General features: G+C 35.2%; 1 protein-coding gene across 2 annotated transcripts; it reads left to right on the top strand.

Moving 5' to 3' along the window:
• The first annotated feature begins 7809 nt into the window (after window positions 1-7809).
• On the top strand, window positions 7810-18824 carry LOC122319170 (DEAD-box ATP-dependent RNA helicase 10-like). Of its 2 annotated transcripts, XM_043137113.1 has the most exons (14): window positions 7810-8264; window positions 8373-8560; window positions 8782-8905; window positions 9033-9102; window positions 10230-10292; window positions 11489-11563; window positions 14456-14575; window positions 14712-14753; window positions 14841-14915; window positions 15386-15532; window positions 15704-15841; window positions 16668-16779; window positions 16854-16942; window positions 18389-18824. In XM_043137113.1, exons 2-14 carry the CDS (start codon window positions 8425-8427, stop codon window positions 18503-18505), a joined length of 1308 nt encoding a protein of 435 aa, XP_042993047.1. In that variant the 5' UTR covers window positions 7810-8264; window positions 8373-8424; the 3' UTR covers window positions 18506-18824. The 2 variants fall into 2 exon arrangements, with proteins under 2 accessions (XP_042993047.1, XP_042993048.1); XM_043137114.1 differs by lacking the exon at window positions 7810-8264 and having other exon boundaries at window positions 8375-8560; window positions 8782-8817.
• Window positions 18825-19301: the final 477 nt, after the last annotated feature.

Raw genomic sequence — 19301 nt, forward strand, 5'->3', positions numbered from 1 at the left:
ATGAAGTTTGAAATTTCTATCAAATTATATGATATTATTTTTTTAGTATATTGTTCTGGTATTGATTAGTATTTGAAAAATCTTGATGTATAAGATCATGTTTTCCTTTGGTTACTGGCCTGCCATATGTTATAATAGTGGCCTTTGTGTTGACCTTGCCAAGGATATAAAATGTGGCATTTGTTTTGACACTGTGTGATGAAATTGTGGCCTCTATTCTAACCTTGTCACTGGTGTAAAATTGTAACCTTTGTTCTGAGTACACTCATTTTGGTAACAAAGTGATTTATGCTTGGCCAACTACATATATGCACAACACAGCCAAAGGGTTAGTTATGACCTTTGTTCTGAGTGCACTTACTTTACAGACATAGTGGTTTATGTTCTGCTTGACTAATTTAAGATATACATAACCTTGTCATGGGGAGTAAACATGGCCTTTAGTTTTATTTCTGATGTTGTTTCAGCATGCTTATGCCTAAGGTCTTTTATTTATATCATTATTGTAATAAAATGCTTATGGAATACCACTATTATTTTGATACTCGGTTTAATGTTGTATTTTGTAACTGGCTCATGTTTACATATTTGTATAGGTTTGCTGGTTACTGAATCGGTAGATTCACTCGTTTATCTCTGCTATGTTTTTAAATGAATTTGATGTTTGTGATAGTTGGAATAGATGATATGTAGTAAGATTAGAAGAGAAAGATGAGATAGGTGGCCTGTGGCTTAAGTGGATTAGAGCACTCCCAATGGCTCTTTTATCTTATCCTTTAAAATACATTACCAAAACCTACTTTTTCTATTTTACATACTAACTTTTACAATATACCATACATCAACTTATCTATTTTTTCTTCATATCATTTAAATATTATACTTTTTATTCTTTTTTATTCATTTCAAATATTTTCTTTAACTATCAAAAATATCCTCATATCTTTTGATATTTATAATATCTCCCCATATAAAATGTCATATAATTATGTTTTATTTTAAATTAATCCAAATTTATAAGTTAAAAATCAAAATATAAATTAATTCAATAAAATAGAGCATGCATGGTATATACCTACTACTACGCGCACCACCAACAGACATTTTGGAATAGGAGTTGCGACAAGGACTTATCGGAGAAGACGAGTAGAAGGCAACTGTGACCCCCACTAATGCTTGAACTGGAATGTGGAGATTTGAAGCAGCTCTCATTCACACGATGGGAGACGAGCAGAAGGCAGATGGGCAAGGAAGGGAAGACGCGCGAAATAAACTGATGGCTTCAGGGGCTGAAATGAAAATTAATTAAATCAGCTAGATGAGAGAGAAATGAATAAAAAATCATTTACATTCCTAAACAGTTACCGCTAGATGTAGCGGTGGTCCTGTAGCGAAATGTATTTTACAGATGAAATAGATCATCCATTGGATGCCGTTTTCTGACTATTTTCTTTAAATTATACAAAAATCTGGGTTTTACATAACTCGTTGTGAGTGCTCTTAGTTTGGGTTAAGATAAATTTTGCTAGTGTTTAGATTATTTTACTTGGAAGAATTATTAAGGTATTTGATTTTGGAGGATTATTGTATCCTAAGGCCTTGTTTCGATAGTCATATGAGATGATTTGTGAATACTAATGGAATATTTGAATTAGGATGAGATAAGTTGGTTTGTAAAAGTTTGTGTGTTTGAATGTAGAAGTGAGATTATATGGTTATAACTTTTTATAGGGATTTGATAAAGTGGTGAGTTCTACCAATTATTGAAAAATGTAAAAACAAAAGTTGAGTAAAAAACGGTTTCTTTCAATGTGCTCCAGCTATTTAGGAAATGGTTTCTTTCAGTTGCAAGTTTGCAGTTTGCTACGGTGTGCAAGTCTTTCTTCCATGGATCTATGGGACGAAAGTTAGTGTTTTTGTGAAAGGTGTTGTTGGGTTGTGTGGTTATTGTTTCTTATGTCTCTATTGGTTAGTGTTTTTTTTTTTTGACTTAATAGCTAACGATCTTACTCATTTATGGGATAAGCTATGTCTCACGGAGGAAGAATAGAGGGATGTCATAATGGAGAGTGGTGATATTCATGCTACCCTTGAAAGAGGGAAATGCTGTTTAATTGGGAAGATTGTGACTGCTAAGAGAGTTAGTCGTGAAGCATTTCAGACTATCATGTTGAAACCATGGATGAAGGATTCTAGCATCAAGTTTATTGAAGTAGGGATGAACATGTTCTTATTTGAATTCTCCTCTGAATTGGATCTACTACATGTTTGGGATGGGCAACCTTGGTTATTTGACCAATGCCTTCTGTGCTTAAAGTATTTTTATGGTTTCACCCTGCTCAAAGATCTTGAGTTTACATGCACATTCATGTGGGTTCAATTGCATAATTTGCCTTTTGGTTGCATGAATTCTGATGTGGGATTGAGGGTTGGTGCTTCTGTTGCTAAGGTTATTCACGTGGAGGCTGATGCTATTGGAAGTGGTTAGGGCAAGTTTCTTCATATACTTGTGGAAATGGATTTCTCCAAGCCACTTGTAAGAGGCAAACTGATGGTTATCATGAACTAGAGAGTCTTTGTGCAGTTTAAGTATGAACGATTGCTTTGAATTTGTTTCCATTGTGGGATGATTACTCATTTGAATATGGGTTGTTCAAAGAATAGAATATTGTTTCTGATGAGGTCTTGCCCGCAAGGTAGTATGGGGCTTGGTTGAGGGCGTCTGTTTCTAATCAGACTATTGGCTTGAGTCATTTTTTCAATGTTTATCTGAAAGGGTGTATTTCATGGCTGTTTCTCATTTTCATTCTGATGGTGGTAGCTGTAATGTTTAGGAGACTGACTATCATGTATCTACAATTAATAGTGTGCAAGAGTCTCTTCCTAAGCCTGGCTTGCAATATGATAATGCAACATTTTCTGATGCTGTTAAAAATGATGTCTATTCTAATGGCCCTTTAACTAAATAGAAGAGAATGTTAAGGAACCAAGGGAGAAGTTATGGTGGTGTGTCTTCCAATCTCCCGCTTTTCACAAGAGGAAGAACTCTATAAGTGGTTCTGGTGTGGATTATGAGTCTCTTTCCATTCATTAAGGAGAACTCGTTCTTCACGTCCAAAACATATTGAATCAGTAGAGGCTGTTTTATAGGCTCGCTGAGAGGAATGAGGCTTCTAAGTTGGAACTGTCAAGGACTTGGCAATCCTCGAACAGTTCAGGATCTTGATCATTTGGTCAAGGTTAATAAGCCTAATATTATCTTGTTAATGAAGACTAGACTTCGTATAAGTAAGATGGATAGGATAAAGTATGTATTGGGATACCAATGTTTATTTAGTACTGTAGAAGGTGTTGGACAGGATGAGGGCTTGGCTCTGATGTGGAAAGAGGATTTCAATTTGCATATCTATAGTTACTCTCAAAGACATCAACTCATGGGTGACTTAGTCAGATTGCGATGCAAGATGGATGCTTACCTATTTTTATGGACGTCCTAAGGTTGAAAAGAGAATTGAAGGGTATAATGGATTACGATCCTTGAATTTGTTGCAATCTAATATGTGGCTTTGTGTAGGTGACTTCAATGAGTTTATTGTATCAATCTAAGAAAAGTGGAGGGCCTTTTAGAGGTGCTAAATAGATGTAATTATTTCATGATACTTTACAAGATTGCAAGTTTTGTGACTTGGGATTCTCTAAAGGATTTTTCACCTGGTGCAATAACAGATGAGATCACACCTTCACAAAAGAGAAATTGGATAGGGCTGTTGCATCGAAGGATTGGAGTGAGATTTATAGGCATGGTCAGATCAAAATTTTGGTTACTTCTTTTTCTGACCATTATCCCTTGCTTCTAAGCATTCAACAGAGAGACATGCCACCTAGACAGTTTACTAAACTATGCAGATATGAGGCAACTTAGTCTACATATGATGATTCCAAGGAGTTTGTTAAGAATGTCTGGGCTGATTCCACCGCAACAAGGGAGGACTTCTCTAAACTTCTGAACAAATTGGAGAGTTGTATGGTGTGTTTGACTAGGTGGAGCAAGGGTAAGGATCCTGCTTCTGATTCCTCATTACAGTCCAAGTTGAGAAGGTTGGAATGACTACAACAATCACTGAATGCAGACTTAGTGGGAGATATCCAAGTGCTTTAGAAAGAAATTGATTAGCTATATGAACGCCTCAACCTGAAGTAGAAGCAAAGAGCAAATATTAATTGGCTTCAAAAGGGGGATAGAAATACTAAATATTTTCACTTGTGTGCATCTCAGCGAAGAAGAAGAAACAGAATTTTGAAGGTAACATATGAGGGAGGTGTAGTGCATACAAACTCTAAGGACATTGGGAATGCTTTTACAAATTATTACTAACATCTGTTTACCTCTTCTGATCCATCAAATATAGATATGTTTCTTATTGATCTTCCAGAGAAGGTGACTCTACTATGAAGGGTTGAGCTTCTTAAACCATTTACTGTGGAAGAAATAGAAACTGCTCTTTTTCAAATGGGGCCTTACAAAGCTCCTGGACCAGATGGTTATAGAGCTTGCTTCTATCAAGAGTATTGGTCTTCTGTTAAAGATGAGTTTTGCAAAGATGTCCTTTCTTTTCTAAATTCAAATGGTGATATCGCAGCTATCAATTATACTTGTAATGATTCCAAAGAAGCATAACCCCAAATATATTACTGAATATCACCCTATTAGCCTTTGCAATGTTTTGTATAAGATTGTTACAAAAGTATTGGCTAATAGACTGAAGTGTGTATTGCCTTTAATTATATCTCCAACTTAATGTGCATTTGTTCTTGGCCGTTTAATTTTTAATAACATATTGGCCACATATGAAACTCTTCATACTATGAATAGTCAACTTTATGGAAAAAAGTGTTATATGGCTTTAAAGTTGGATATGAGCAAGGCCTACGATTGTATTGAATGGAGTTTTATTACAACTATGTTGAGGAAGTTTAGCTTTGCTTCAAGAATGATTCATCTAATTTTATAGTGCATCACTTCTTCCTCATTTTTAGTATTGGTTAATGGATCCACTCATCAAAAGTTTAGACCACAGAGAGGCCTACGATAAGGATGTCCCTTATCTTCTTATTTATTCATAATTTGTGCTGAAACTCTAAGTGCACAACTCGATGCTGTTGAGCAACGTAGTGTCTTATCAGGAGTGCCTATTACTAAAGGTGTAATCAAAATGAGTCATTTATTCTTTGCCAACGATAGCCTCTTGTTTTGTGGAGCAAACATGACTGAATGGGTAGAACTTAACAACATTCTTGGGAGATATGAGGCAACTTCTGGATAGATGCTTAATAGGGAGAAAACATCTCCTTTTTTCTTTTTCTTTGTTTTAGTAGAAACACAAAGTCAGTTACTAGAATTTTTCTCATGGAGATTGCTGGGTTGAGAGCCTAATCCAATCTTGAAAAATATCTTGGCTCTTTTCTCTTTGATTGGTAGATCCAGAGTTAGTGCTTTCAAGGGTATCATTTATAAGATTCAATGCAAACTGAACAATTGGAAAGCAAAATTTCTCTTACAGACTGGTAGAGAAATTCTCATTAAGGCAGTTCTCCAATCTGGGCCTACATATTGTATAAGTGCATTTTTATTGCCAAAAGTTTTTTGCCTGAAACTGAACTCTTTAGTTTCCAATTTTTGGTGGGGAAGTACAGATGATCAAGTTTTATGTAAAGGGAAGCAGTATGGGGTTGTGGTTTTCGATATTTATCAAGTTTCAATCTAACTCTTTTGGCAAAGTAGGTGTGGAGACTTCTCATATCACCTGATTCTTTACCCAATCAAATCTTTAAAGCAAAATACTACCCTAAGTCTTCTATATTACATGCTGGTTTGGGCTCTAAACCTTTATTTGTGTAGAGAAGCATATGATAGTCTACTAAATTGTTAAATGAAGGAATCATTAGGCGAGTGGGGAATGGGAGACAGATCCATGTATGGCAAGATAAATGGCTGCCAAGTGTTAGTACTAGTAAAATACAAACTCCAATCCAAGTCTTACTAGATGAAGCTATGGTGGCAACCCTCACAGATGAGCATACGAGTTGGTGGGATGTGAATTTATTACAGAATGCTTTTAATGAAATTGTCATTTTTGCAATATTGAAGATACCCATAAGCCTATTTAACAGTGCAGAAAAGTTGGTTTGGAAGAGCACTAACAATGGCATTTACTCTGTTAAGCATGCATATCATTTGCATATGTACCTTACTACCTTCAAATTATGAGAAATGGGGAATCTTTTAGCAGATGGGATTGTGATCTGTTATGGAAAAAAATTTGGACTTTGCCTATTACAAATGCTGTCAAGGTTTTCATGTGGAGTGCTTGTACTGATTCATTGCCAACAAAATAGAATTTGTTTAAAATGAATGTTGTTGCTGATCCTAAGTGTCCTATTTGTTTGAGAGATGATGAAACTCTAGGTCATGTGTTGTGGTATTGCCCTGCAGTCAGGGATGTTTGGATATTTGGCAATAAAGCAATTCAGAAGGCCTCAATCATAGATGCTAATTTTGGACAGATTTTACAACAGCGATATCAAGATGGTCAGTGCAGGCTTTAGCTTTGTTTGCATTTGTTGCTAGAGCTTTATGGTCTAGGAGGAATAAATGAATTCATGAAGAGGTGTTCTTGTACCCAGTAGGGTTATTCAATCATGCTAAGAATGATCTTGGTGCATTTCAAGAGGCAATGCAGATTGCACAGACATCCTCTTCCCCATCACTGTCTATGAATTTACACTGGAAGGCTCCACCAGCTGCATGCATTAAAGTCAATTGGGACATAGCTACTAATCATGCTTCTAATATGATTGGTATTGAAGTGATATTGCGTGATTGTGATGGTATGGTACTGGCTAGTCTAATGAAGCCAATGTCCTTTTGCTTAGAACCATTTCTAGTTGAAGCTCAGGGTCTTTTGAAGTTGCCATGTTATGCAAAGAATTTGGATTGCAATCATGTTTATTTGAAGGTGACTCACTCCAAGTTGTTAATGCTATTAATGCTAAGGAGTCTGGTTCTAGAAGCATTAGTCCATTGGTGCATGATATTTAAGTGTCTCTTTACTAATTCTAATTGGCAATTAATACATGTAAAAATGGAGGTCAATAAGGTGACACATACATTAGCTCAAGAGACAGTGAGGCTTAATTTAGAGTTGCTTGTCATAGATGTTGTGGCACTTTGTATTTATTCACTTGTAATGGTTGACAACCAATTCTCTATGTGAATGAAGATGTTTGTCTATTTACCAAAAAAAAAAAAATTTTGAAAAATATTTGTTCCTAATATTACTTTGTTGTTGATATTTTTTACTAAAATAAATGTTGTTTTAAAGTAAATTTCATTATTGCAAATATGTGCACCCATAAACATATTAAAATCACAAAATTAAAAATTTATATTTTTTTCAAAATTTATATTATTCAATAAAAAATATTCATTTTTATTATAAAATGCACCATTCAAATTATTTTCTGTAGATTATAAAATTCTCAACGTTACTATTTTAAAAATTTATTTGATTAAAAAATTCTAAATTATGAGTGGTTCCACCAAAAATTAGACCATCTTTCAATTACGATGAAAAATTATCCATTATTTTTTTCTAGATTCCTTGTAATGCAAAAATTCCTTTCAATTATCGATATAGAATATGTAATTATAATTATCTCGGTTATAATTGAAAAATTAGAAACTATATTTGGAAAATTGGAAACTGTATTAGAAACTGAAAAATTGGAAAATTCCTAAAAAAAATTCCTACCTTGGAACCCGATCACGCTCCAAAACCCTCGTATGCACTCTTTTTCCCACAGTATTCCCTCCATCAAACCAACAATTCTCTTGCGGCCAGAAGCCTCCCCCCACGTGAAATATAATATTTCTACACAGCACACCAAGAAACCCATCCCGCCGACGCACCCACCTCACCGGAAACAGCCTGGAAACACCGGAGGACACCGGTCGGTAAATCCTTACCTCATCCCTCCGCACGTGTTCCTTCTCTCCCTCCGCCCGTGAGTAACAAGAGTTCCCTGCGTCTTTCGTTTGTGTTCACTGTCGACCGCCACGGGGAAGTGCTCGTTCGGCCACAGAAACCGCCGCGGGCCACTTCACCGTTGTGCTTCTTCCACGACCACGCAAAGAGAAGGTCCGTTAGCGCCGTCAACCTCAGCCCAGCCACCATCGCCGTCGGCCTTGCTTTCTCTCTCTCACGGTGAGTCTGAAATCCCTCTCTGTCGCGTTGTATTTTCTCTCTCAAGCTCTCTGTTTTGCTCCTCTCGGTACCGAAAGCTTCTCAGGAGCAATGTATTGTGGATTTCAGGCTAAAAGGTTTCGGCCCCGGGTACGGGGCGTGACATAGAAAGTTATCGAGAATGGCAGAAGACATTTCAGTAATTAAGACATTTACGGATTTGGGAGTATGTGACAAATTGGTGGAGGCTTGCGAAAATTTGGGATGGAAAACTCCATCGAAGATACAAGCCGAAGCAATTCCTCACGCGCTTCATGGTTCATTCTCTCATTGATTAATTTTTTACTATCTTGTTGTGGGTTAATTTCCTTAGTACTGTTTCTAATTTTTAAATTTCAGTATCCTCTATTGATTTAGCATCTTTTCATACATGTTTTGTCTACCAAGTGGAATTACCGATCTATGTGCTTGTCCACATAATTCTGTATTTTTATAAACAACTCCATTATTTTTGCCTTTTTGGATTTTTCAATTTCAGGAAAAGACTTGATTGGGCTAGCACAAACAGGTTCGGGTAAGACAGGAGCTTTTGTTCTTCCCATTTTGCAAGCCCTTTTAGAATCTCAACCAGCATTTTTTGCTTGTGTGGTGTCCCCTACGAGGTCTGGTATCTAACTCTTGTTTGATTGTTACAGGACATTTTTTTATTTCATTTTCTAGGAAGGTGTTTCAATTTGAAAAAATTCAGTTTATTCTCTTTTGCTTCCACTGATCTCTTATTTTTAATAGGGAACTTGCAATTCAGATTGCCGATCAGTTCAAAGCGTTAGGATCAGGCTTTGGTATTAAGTGTGCAGTGGTGAGATTTTGGCTGAAATTGGTCTCCAGAGAGACCTGTTACTTCTTTGATTTTATATTTATCCTATTCATTGGATATATTGACCACATGATGCAATGTAGTTTTGCTTCTGTGGAATGAAATTTATACTCTAGTTGTTGCACTTTTTTTATTCATGCTAACAAATATGCAACTATCAATGTTCTACAATTCTATGCCATCTAGTTATCCTGTACAAGGGGCTATTAATTTCTTTTATAACGGAATACAAGTTTTATAATTAGAAAAGCTAGAACATAAAATCCTCGAAGTTGATTGTTTTGACTTCCATCAGTTGAATGTGAAATTTTTATTCAGTACGCTGACCATCGTTGATCCTTTATTATGCTCTTTACATCATATGCTAGATCTTGGCCGAAAAATTCAATGCTTATAATTTTGTTTGTACTTCTAATAGAAGATGCAATCGGCAAGAGGGTCCCAAAAGAGCGAACCTAAAACCAAAGTTTTTTTGAAATCATGGTCTTACGTTGGCCCCTGTTGGTTTGGTTGTTATTACGTTATATTAAAGTATGGGTATTCTGGTAATTTTTGATTTGTTGATAGACTTTTTCTCAGACGAGTCTTCTTTTAAGTTTTGGAGTATTTTCTCTCTTTATTTGTTAGTTTCTTTCTTGATTTAGGAGGATTGTCAATGGCTTAAGGTTTTATTGTAATCTGTCAAAATATCTAGAAAAGGAGTTCAATGACATTCCATAAGCATTCAAGAACTCATCAATAAATCTTATCTAGTGCTGAATTTTCTAAAGATCCTGAACCAAGAAGTCTTAATTGTCTTGATATGTAAAAAAAGCACATTGTTAGATGAAGCATATGGAGTTTGTTATATGTTGATAGGTAACTTAGATTGTACAATTTATGTTTGTATTATGTTTATTGTTCATTTCTTCTTTTGCCAAGTGATGTTTCAATGGAAGTTTGTGTTTAGATATAAGAATATGAGCAAATTCAAGAAAAAGTCTTCTTTTGGTTGCTAAGCTTTTGATGCTAAGATTATCCAGTTCAGTCTGTGTGATATTGAGATTTGATAGAAGTTTCTTGTAAAGTTTGCCTTTTTTTAATAACCATATTTAACAAATTCTCTGTAGCTTGTTGGGGAGGAAGACATAATGGAACAGTATATCAACCTTGCAAGGCTTCCACACATTATTGTAAGTGTACTTTGTTTTACTTGATAATTTGTACAAGGGCATAAATTTCTGCATAACTGAGAAAATGTGAATTTTTGTTTCTTTTGTCATATGTTTTATGTGGGGTTGAAAGCCTATGATAATCTGTTGGTGGTTGATAAGCATTTTCTATGTTTTCTATATTTCGTACTGTACCTTTTACTTTTGAATTTTGTTGAAAGAAGCCAAACCAAGTATTAAGAAATGTTTCAAAGGGGTTTTTTTTTCCTTGCGATTATAGTAGTATTTTTTAACCAAGCCTATCAATGCTTTCCATTAGGGATTATCAAAATTAACATATATCATTTCGCTTGAATGAATGGCATCTACCAATCATTGAAAGTTTTCATGATAGTTTGGCTTTTTACGTTCCCATGGTGTTTGTTTCATATAGTTCCATGGTTTGCTTGTGCTCCTCTTAGGCAATTTTGTTTTTTAGTTTATGGTTAATTAAAGTAATTTATCCTTTCACTTTCACTTCAACGTTTTGAACTTTTAGATATGATTTCTTGGCCCTCTTACTCTATAATAAACCTAAGCATGTATTTCTTGTCTTGGCAAATTGTTTTTCTTATTGGCACCGGGTGTCCGGGATCAACGTCCCGACTAATCTCAGGGGTGCACAGACCCTCGGCAACGAGTATTCTTCAAGTGCACATCGGGTAATTCAAGGGAAAAATTCCCCAGTCCGATGGCCCCTAGAGATTGTTTGCACCCAAGGGCATTTGAACCTTAGACTTAGGGTGAGCATACCCCCAAGCCCAAGCCCTTTACCACTTGAGCCAACCCTTAGGGGTTCTTGTCTTGGAAAATCGTTAATTGGCAGTTTCCTTTCTGAACTTCCTTTGATGTCAAATAAAATCAAAATGATATTTGGTACGTCTATTGATAATTTGAATATAGAGGATATTTTGTACTGGTACCATTCAACTTAGTTACAAAAGAGCTTCATGTTCACAAGTTCATTCGTATCACTATGCAACTTACCCACCAAAAACAAAAAAAAAACAAAAACAAAAGAGCTGCATGTTCACCTATGAGATATCTGCTGAATTTTCTTGGACATTTTAAAATGGATTTATTATTTCAGTTTCTGAATCTGTAAATCAAGTTTTACTACCATTTTTTATTAGTTTTTTAAATGGGGTTATATTTTCAGAAACTTCTTTTCCATGTAGGTCGGAACGCCGGGACGCCTTGTTGATCATCTATCCAACACAAAAGGTTTTTCCTTTCATGCATTGAAGTATTTGGTACAGTTTTCTTATTTCATGTCAGTCACACACTTTCTTTTGTAGATGCATGCCTACATGTTTAGTTTATTGGTGCTATGTGCAACGTCTTTTATTGTATGTAGTATGGAGACATTGATGGAAGCTGTAGTTGTGTGGAACAATTTTATACAAGGTTGATGAACTTATTTATGGATTTCAAATGATAAGATCAATCAGAATCTTTGACATTAATATGGAAGAATTGATGTATGTGCACCAAAATGCCTCATACTTTTAGAAACTAAAGCTTTATTTTATTTTTTTATAAGTAATAAGAGTTTTTATCCCCACGAATAGGCATAAGCCCAAGTACACAGGACGTATACAAAAGAAATACCTACTGCTTTCTGATACCAAAAGGAAATCTAAAACAAATTCTGGAAATTATCAACCATTACAAAAGTTTTAGCCCACAAACTCAAAAGTACTAAAGAAAAAATCCCTTAGGTCTCCTAATGAACGTTCTTTGTCTTCAAAGCATCTCCCATTCCTTTCAAGCAATAGACACCACATGATACAAGAAAGAATCATCTTCCAAATATCAACAGCATTCTTGCTACCCTTCAATCCCATCCACCCTACCAATAATCCACCGCTTCCTCGGCATTACCCAAAGAAGACCAAACCGATTCAAAACCTCATTCCACAAGAACCAGGCCACTTCAAAATGAATAAAGAGATGATTAACAGATTCCATCATTCTTGCAGATGACACACCAATCAGCAATGTACATACCACTCCTTCTAAGATTTTCAGTTGTCAACACTTTACCCGGGGATGCCACCCAACAGAAAAAGGCGACCTTGGAAGGAACTTTCACTTTCCATACGTTTTTCCAGGGGAATTCACAGCTCCTGTGACTGGTTATGCTGTAAAAAGAGGAAACTGAGAGCTTAGAATTTCCTGCAGGAACCCACAGCATGCTTTCCTCCCTTTCTAGCATCAACTTTGAACTGTAAAGTCTTTCCAGAAAATCATCCACTTCCCAGTCATGAACATCCCTAAAGAAGTTAACATTCCACTGAATGTTATTGTCAATGCAAAAGAAAGAATATCCCACAGCTGCATTTTGATCCCTTGCAATTCTGAAAAGAGAGGGAAAATCCAACAAGTGTAGACTCCCCACACCACAAGTCATGCCAGAAAAGTATCCTCCAATTTTAGTGTAGACTCCCCATACCACAAGTGATGCCAGAAAAGTATCCTCTTCCCATCTCCCACCTTTAATCTAATATGATTAGACAATTCCCCCCATCCTATCCTAATGAACTTCCACAAACTCACCCCATATGCACCTCTTGTATCTTTTGAGCACCAATCTCTCCACGAACTACCATATTTTACATCATAACATTTCTCCATTAGGCATTTCTTTCCAAGTGGTATCTCCAAAGCCATTTCCCAAGTAATGCTCTATTAAACAATCTCAAGTTTTTTGTTTTTATCCCCAACCCACCACAATCAATCGTTTGACATACCTTCTTCCAACTAACCAAATGGGACTTTTTTTCTTCTCCTTTACCAGCCCATAAAAAATTCCGAAATAAACTCTCAATTCTTCTTTCTACCCCTTGCCGGCAACGGAAAAAGAGATAAGAAATAAGTGGGAAGATTAGACAAAGTACTTTTTATTAGAGTTAATCTTCCCCTTTTAGATAAGTTAATCATCTTCCAACCAGCCAACCTCCTTTCAATTTTCTCAATCACCCCATCCCAACTAAAGCTTTATATTATCTTGCTTGTATAAAAAAAGTTTGAAATGCTTCAAGAAAATCTTGAAACTACATTTCCTTTACTAGGAATAGAAATTTGAAAGTTGCGTGTAATGGCTACTGCTTGAAATGCCAGTCAATGAAAATTAAAAAAAAAAAAAAAATTGTTTTTCAAACAATTCCTTCTTAACCACGGAATTTCTTGGACAAAATCTTGAAAGTTCACTTCCCAAGCAAGGAGAACTTGAGAAGTTGTGTCTGGTAATGCATATTGAAACCATTGACATGTCAAATCTTGAATTAAAATCTTATCTCTTATGGCCTTGTGTGACTTATTCTTGTGTAAGGTTAGTAACGTATATTGAACGTTTAAAGATACATAGATCGAACAAAAAGTATTCAGTGAAAGCACAAACTACCGCTTCCTTCAGCAATGAGTTTGCTTTGTTTAGCATAATCTAGGAAGTGCCAATAACAACGCAGAACATGGGCATGGTAAGATACATAAAAATGGATATGACTGATAGTTAATTAATAATTATCAGAATACTTATGGGGAGATTTCTTGTTATGTATATAATTTTTGTGCTTATGTTTTCTTTCTTTCTTTTTTTTATTTATTTTTTATTTAGTATGTTTTCTTTCTTTTACCTAGTGTATATCTGTCACTGATCTCTTAATGATGCTTTAAGAGACATGGCAAACATGGAGGCTCACATTTTCAAATTATTTTTATATCTCTTTCATTTGTATTATTTACATTATAGTGTGGGTCAAACATGCTACAAAGAAAATGAGAATCAACATTTTGTACTCTGTGGAATTTGATAGTCATAAGGCCTAAAGCGTTTCTGAATGTGTGTATCTATATTTGTATTTACACACACAGATTATATCATTTCCATGTTTTGTTGGGGTAAATTATTTTGTTTGCTGGTCATAAACTATATACACAACAAAAGTCCAGACATTATGGTGACAAAGTGCAGTAGCTATTCCTTCTAAATACTTTGCAATTCACAACTCTAATGTATTTTGATCTTTTTAGTTGTGTACGGTATATTTCTTTAATTTATTGTATCCTTTTCGGTCGTGGTATCAACATTAGTGCAAGTCATTCCTCAATGTGATGAAAATCCTACTTTCCCTTCCTCTCAGGTTTTGGATGAGGCGGATTGCTTATTGGAGGACAAATTTCAGAAGTCAATCGATGAAATTTTAGATCTTGTCCCTCGTGAGCGGAAAACATATTTATTTTCTGCCACAATGACACGAAAGGTATTAATTTTCTGCTATAATGTATGGATGAAAAAGATATATGTTGTTTTAGTCCTCCATATAGATATGCAATTTCGATGAAAAGCATATATTTTCTCGGTTATGTTGTAATTCATGCACACTGATTTATTTTCAGGTTCAGAAGCTCCAAAGGGTTTGTCTAAGAAATCCTGTGAAGGTAACGATGCTTAGTCTTTTGTTCTTAATTTCAATTTTCACTAATTACCTTCACATCTAACAATTGTCAGTTTCTGGAATATTTCAGATTGAAGTAGCATCTAAATATTCAACAGTCGACACACTAAACCAGCATTATTACTTGGTGCCTTCTAAGTACAAGGTTCTTACTTTTTTATTGTCAAACTTCTTCTCGAAGTGTGATGTTAAAGTCTAGATTTGTATGCTGAGTATGATGGCTAGTAATTAGCACCAATAAATCAGAATTTATGACTACTAATGGTATTTGGAAAATTATTTTGGTTTTCCTTAACTAAGCATTCCTACGTACTTTTTAACCCAAAGAAAGGTACCCTTTTTTAGTTAAAGGCTGTCTCTAAAGCCATGTGACAGAGTATAGAGTCCAATAATATTGTTTTACTTTAAATTTAGTGATATAAATGAAAAATGATTTATAAATGAAGAATATTTTAAGCCACCCCAAAAACCAGAAAATACCAAAACATGTTTTCTGGTAAACTTTTTATGTCAAATTAAGTGGATCCTTGGTTTCTTGTGCATAATTCTTGCTGTTCTATGCTGTTGGCCTTTGGTATCTTCTTGGTAATATGTTCCTATTCATTGTTTTCACAGGATTGCCAGCTTGTATATGTTTTGAGTGAGAAACGTGGATTTTCAACAATGGTTTTTACGCGTACATGCGGCGCAACACGTTTGATTGCTCTGTTTCTACGAAATCTTGGACTTAGGGCCATTTCAATTAGTGGCAAAATGACCCAGGTGCTATTTGTTAATTTAAATGAAGCATGTACAGTTAAATTTTTAGATCTTTTAAGTGTGTTGGTAATCCCTTCTCACCTTTCTTTTTTTATTTTTGTTCTTTGATTTATTCTTTCTTGTTTGAGGTTAATTCAATGTTGTCATAACTTTTTTAGTGAACTATTTTGACAGCCAAGGAGACTTGAAGCCTTGAATCAGTTTAAGGAGGGAAAGTGCAATATTCTTATATGTACTAATGTGGCAAGTAGAGGACTTGACTTTCCATGCGTCGATATTGTCATCAATTATGATATCCCTGAAAGCCCCAAGGTTAGGCTCGCCTTTTTGGCTTTCTTTTTGTTACTTTGTACTTCTCATAAGTTTCTCATTTTTTTGTTTGTGGCCTTTCCTGGATATTGCCTTTTCAAAGTTTTCATATGTAATTCATTGAGAGGGTATATCGTGGTATTTCTATCGTATCACAGCCTACTTGATGGGGGATTTTTGTTGAATTTGTGAAGTGGATCCAGTTTTTTATGCAGCTTTTAAGAAGTAGTGCCAAGTTGCTTTTTAAAGCACTTGTGTACTTTTTTGAAGCTTTTGAGAAGTTTGAGCCCTCATAAACGGATCCTTTTGAATGTATCTTAAACAGAAACCGTATACACCAGGCCTTTAAACTCAAATACCAAAATTCTTGTTTGCTTTCTGCAGAGTTTGTTTTACTTGGCCCTTCTTTATATGGACCTTTCATTATTCTTTCTCACACAAAAGATCTGAAGTGCACAAATATCAGACTTAGAGCTTGCAATTCTTCAATTGATGGTGGATGACAATTTTTCTAGACAAATTATTCATTAGCTTTTTAGTGTTGCATAGTCGAATAATTGTGGTTCTTGTTCTGGCTTTGATTTACAAAGTGGCAGCTGAGTTCCTTCCCTTGGACATTTTCCTACACGCTTGTATATATTTGTGTATATCATTTTTCCCTTTCTTTGAGTTTTTGTTGGTTAAAATGCTACTTGAAATCATGCATCTCGATCCTTTCTTCTTGTTGTCTTTTATTTTATTTGGATGATAACTAATGAAATGAATTGTGTAAGTTTTTCTTTCTGCTCCTGTTCCATATGCCCTGGTTTGCTAATCACATGTGACACAGGATTATATCCATAGAGTGGGAAGAACTGCCCGTGCAGGACGACTGGGTGTTGCGATCTCTCTAGTGGATAGTTATGAGCTGGAATCCTTTTCAAAGATAGAGAATTGCCTTGGTAGGCAACATGTCATGTTTCTCTGAAGAGAGATGTTGCAAAAAGAGTCTCATTTTTTTTGGTATATTTTTCAGGCATGAAGTTTACAGAACTTCCTTTTCAACTAGAGGAAGCCTTGCTATTGATGGAGCGTGTTGCTGAGGCCAAAAGAATATCTCGAAGGGTAATAAATTATATTTAAGGTTTTAATTTGGATGATCAATATCAAGAATACTTGTGCTGACAATAGGGATGAGATACATTCCATCCCCATCGACCCTGCACAAAGATGTGTTGGCTGATTGTTATTTATTACATTTTATCTGAAAACACAATGGAGAAGAAAACTTGAATGACCTGATATGGATTACTTTGTGTACTGTTAAATAGGAGCTGCTACTCCCTTTCTTGTTTTGTAATTATCTAATGTAGGGCCACAAAATTAGAGAGTGGTACGCACTCTACCAGAGAAACTAAGACAATGGGAAAATAACATAATAGAAACTGTGTCTGGGCAGCCAAAAAACAAAACACTTCTGTGGCCATATTACTGAATATCTCTGCTTAGCAATCGTTGTGTTCTTGGCATCAACTAGTCCATGGAAGCAAGACACTTTTAAGAGGAAACATGAAAATGAAATATGAGTACAGCTAGAAGCTATTAGATCAAAGTTTTTATAGATCAAAGTTCCTTGAAAAGACTTTGTTCCTCTAGTTTGGAATCTGATGCATGATTTGAGGAGTTTCCCAGATAGCATTTCATTTCCTTCCAACCATTCTAAATTTCTAAGGCTCCACCAAACTGCATGTAGATTGCCTCCTTGAATCTTGCAGTTATAAGGTCCCCAGTTTTTGTGTAAGCTCCTAGAGAGATTGAACACCTTCTTCAAAACATCCTGATTTGGACGGCGAGAATTCCAAAGTGAATAATTGATTTTACGCTCAACACTCGTCTTAGTTTAGGTGACTGTTTCCATTGTGGCCTAGTTCTGTAAACTTCAAACGAGTGAGTGTGTTTTATCTAAGTTGTTTTACTATATATAATTCTTAGTCTTTTTATTGGTGATTATCGAGTTTGTCCTTCTCATTATCTTAAATGTTCTGTTGGGTGCAGGGTGGAAACTGTTTTCTGTTTGATTATCTTCTTGGAATCTTTTTCTCAAAAAAAAATCTTCTTGGAATCTTTGGTTTTGCTTGTCAATTCCCAACTCCTACTTTACCTACCTGGTTTAGTTGTTGGAATTGGCTTCTTGCCCTACTGATGTTTCCACAACCAATATCCAAATCCTTCGTTATTTTGGTGTCTGCTTTTATTCTCTTTACTTGTTACGTCTATTTTTCACCAGGCTGCCAGGTCTTGATAGAAATCACCAGGGTCTTGTTGACTATGTCCAACTGAATATTCCTTTGGTTTTCTTGCCTTTATTTTTTCGGTTATATCTGGTTTAGCACTGTAGGGTAAACTCAAAAAAAAAAAAAAAAAAAAAATGCAATAAATATTGTCACGAACTCGTAATCTAGTTTTGCATTCTATCTTCGGTAAATTTTTTCATCTTATGTTGTTTCTGTGAACCTGTTTTTTTATTAATTGATTAATTCTTATTTGGTGGTTTATATTCTAAATCAACAGAGAATCCAAGAATCTGGAAGCAAGGAAAAGAAGCAGGGAGGAGATGATGGTGACGAAGATACGGAGAAATACTTGGGTGTCAAGAATGGGAAGTTGTCAAAGAGGATAAAAAAATGAATCTAACCGCTCTGGTGACAGATAATGTTAGCATTTTAAAGATATTATAGGGTTTTTTTCTTTTTTAAGTTTTTTAATATATGTGCAAATTTTGTTTGGTGTAAACGTCTAAATCTCTCGTTTTTTCAGTTTTTATATATCATTTTTGAGGAATGATTTTGCAGCAATCCATGCATTAAGATTTTGAGAAGGTCGTTCAGTTTTTTTTAAAGGATACCTGTTGTGTTCATTAAAAAGATGCTAATCGAGTCGAGTTGATTATTGAATATTTAAACTTAGTGTAAATATTTATTATTAGAATGTGCTTGAATTTGTTTGAGTTGTTTGATGGATTATTGTTTTCTTAAAAGAAGTTAATTCTGTCAAATGGATTGAATACCTCCATTGTGAGGATTTCCGTTCATTATAAAGGCACTAATGTGCAGTATATACGGCTAGAATTAAGCCTAAATTACAATAATGAAAATTTGTCTACATATGGAAACTAACAGCCTATATAGATTCTAAGTAAGGAAATATATACAAGGATCTAAAGATAAATAAGGAAACACAGAGCATATCACGCAAACATCTCCCCTCAAATTGATGCTGGGTGGTAAAAAAATATCAATTTGTCAACAAGAAATTGATGATGTTGCCGTGTCATGGCCTTTGTAAACACATTTGCGATTTGGAGGTCAGTAGAAATATGAGGAAGTGTAATGATACGAGAGTCTACAATCCATCTCAATATGTTTGGTACGTTCATGAAAAACAAGATTGGCAGCAATCTGAATGGCATTTGTGTTGTCAGCAT

Source organism: Carya illinoinensis, chromosome 8, assembly GCF_018687715.1.
Source record: "Carya illinoinensis cultivar Pawnee chromosome 8, C.illinoinensisPawnee_v1, whole genome shotgun sequence".
In the NCBI taxonomy this organism is placed as follows: domain Eukaryota; kingdom Viridiplantae; phylum Streptophyta; class Magnoliopsida; order Fagales; family Juglandaceae; genus Carya; species Carya illinoinensis.

What these genes read in the sequence shown, in the direction of transcription:
- LOC122319170 (XM_043137113.1), top strand. Translation starts at nt 8,425, where the DNA reads ATGGCAGAAGACATTTCAGTAATTAAGACATTTACGGATTTGGGAGTA. An exon ending in CAAGGCTTCCACACATTATT is followed by an intron (nt 10,293 to 11,488) that starts GTAAGTGTACTT and finishes TTTTCCATGTAG; the next exon opens with GTCGGAACGCCGGGACGCCT. An exon ending in GTCTAAGAAATCCTGTGAAG is followed by an intron (nt 14,754 to 14,840) that starts GTAACGATGCTT and finishes GGAATATTTCAG; the next exon opens with ATTGAAGTAGCATCTAAATA.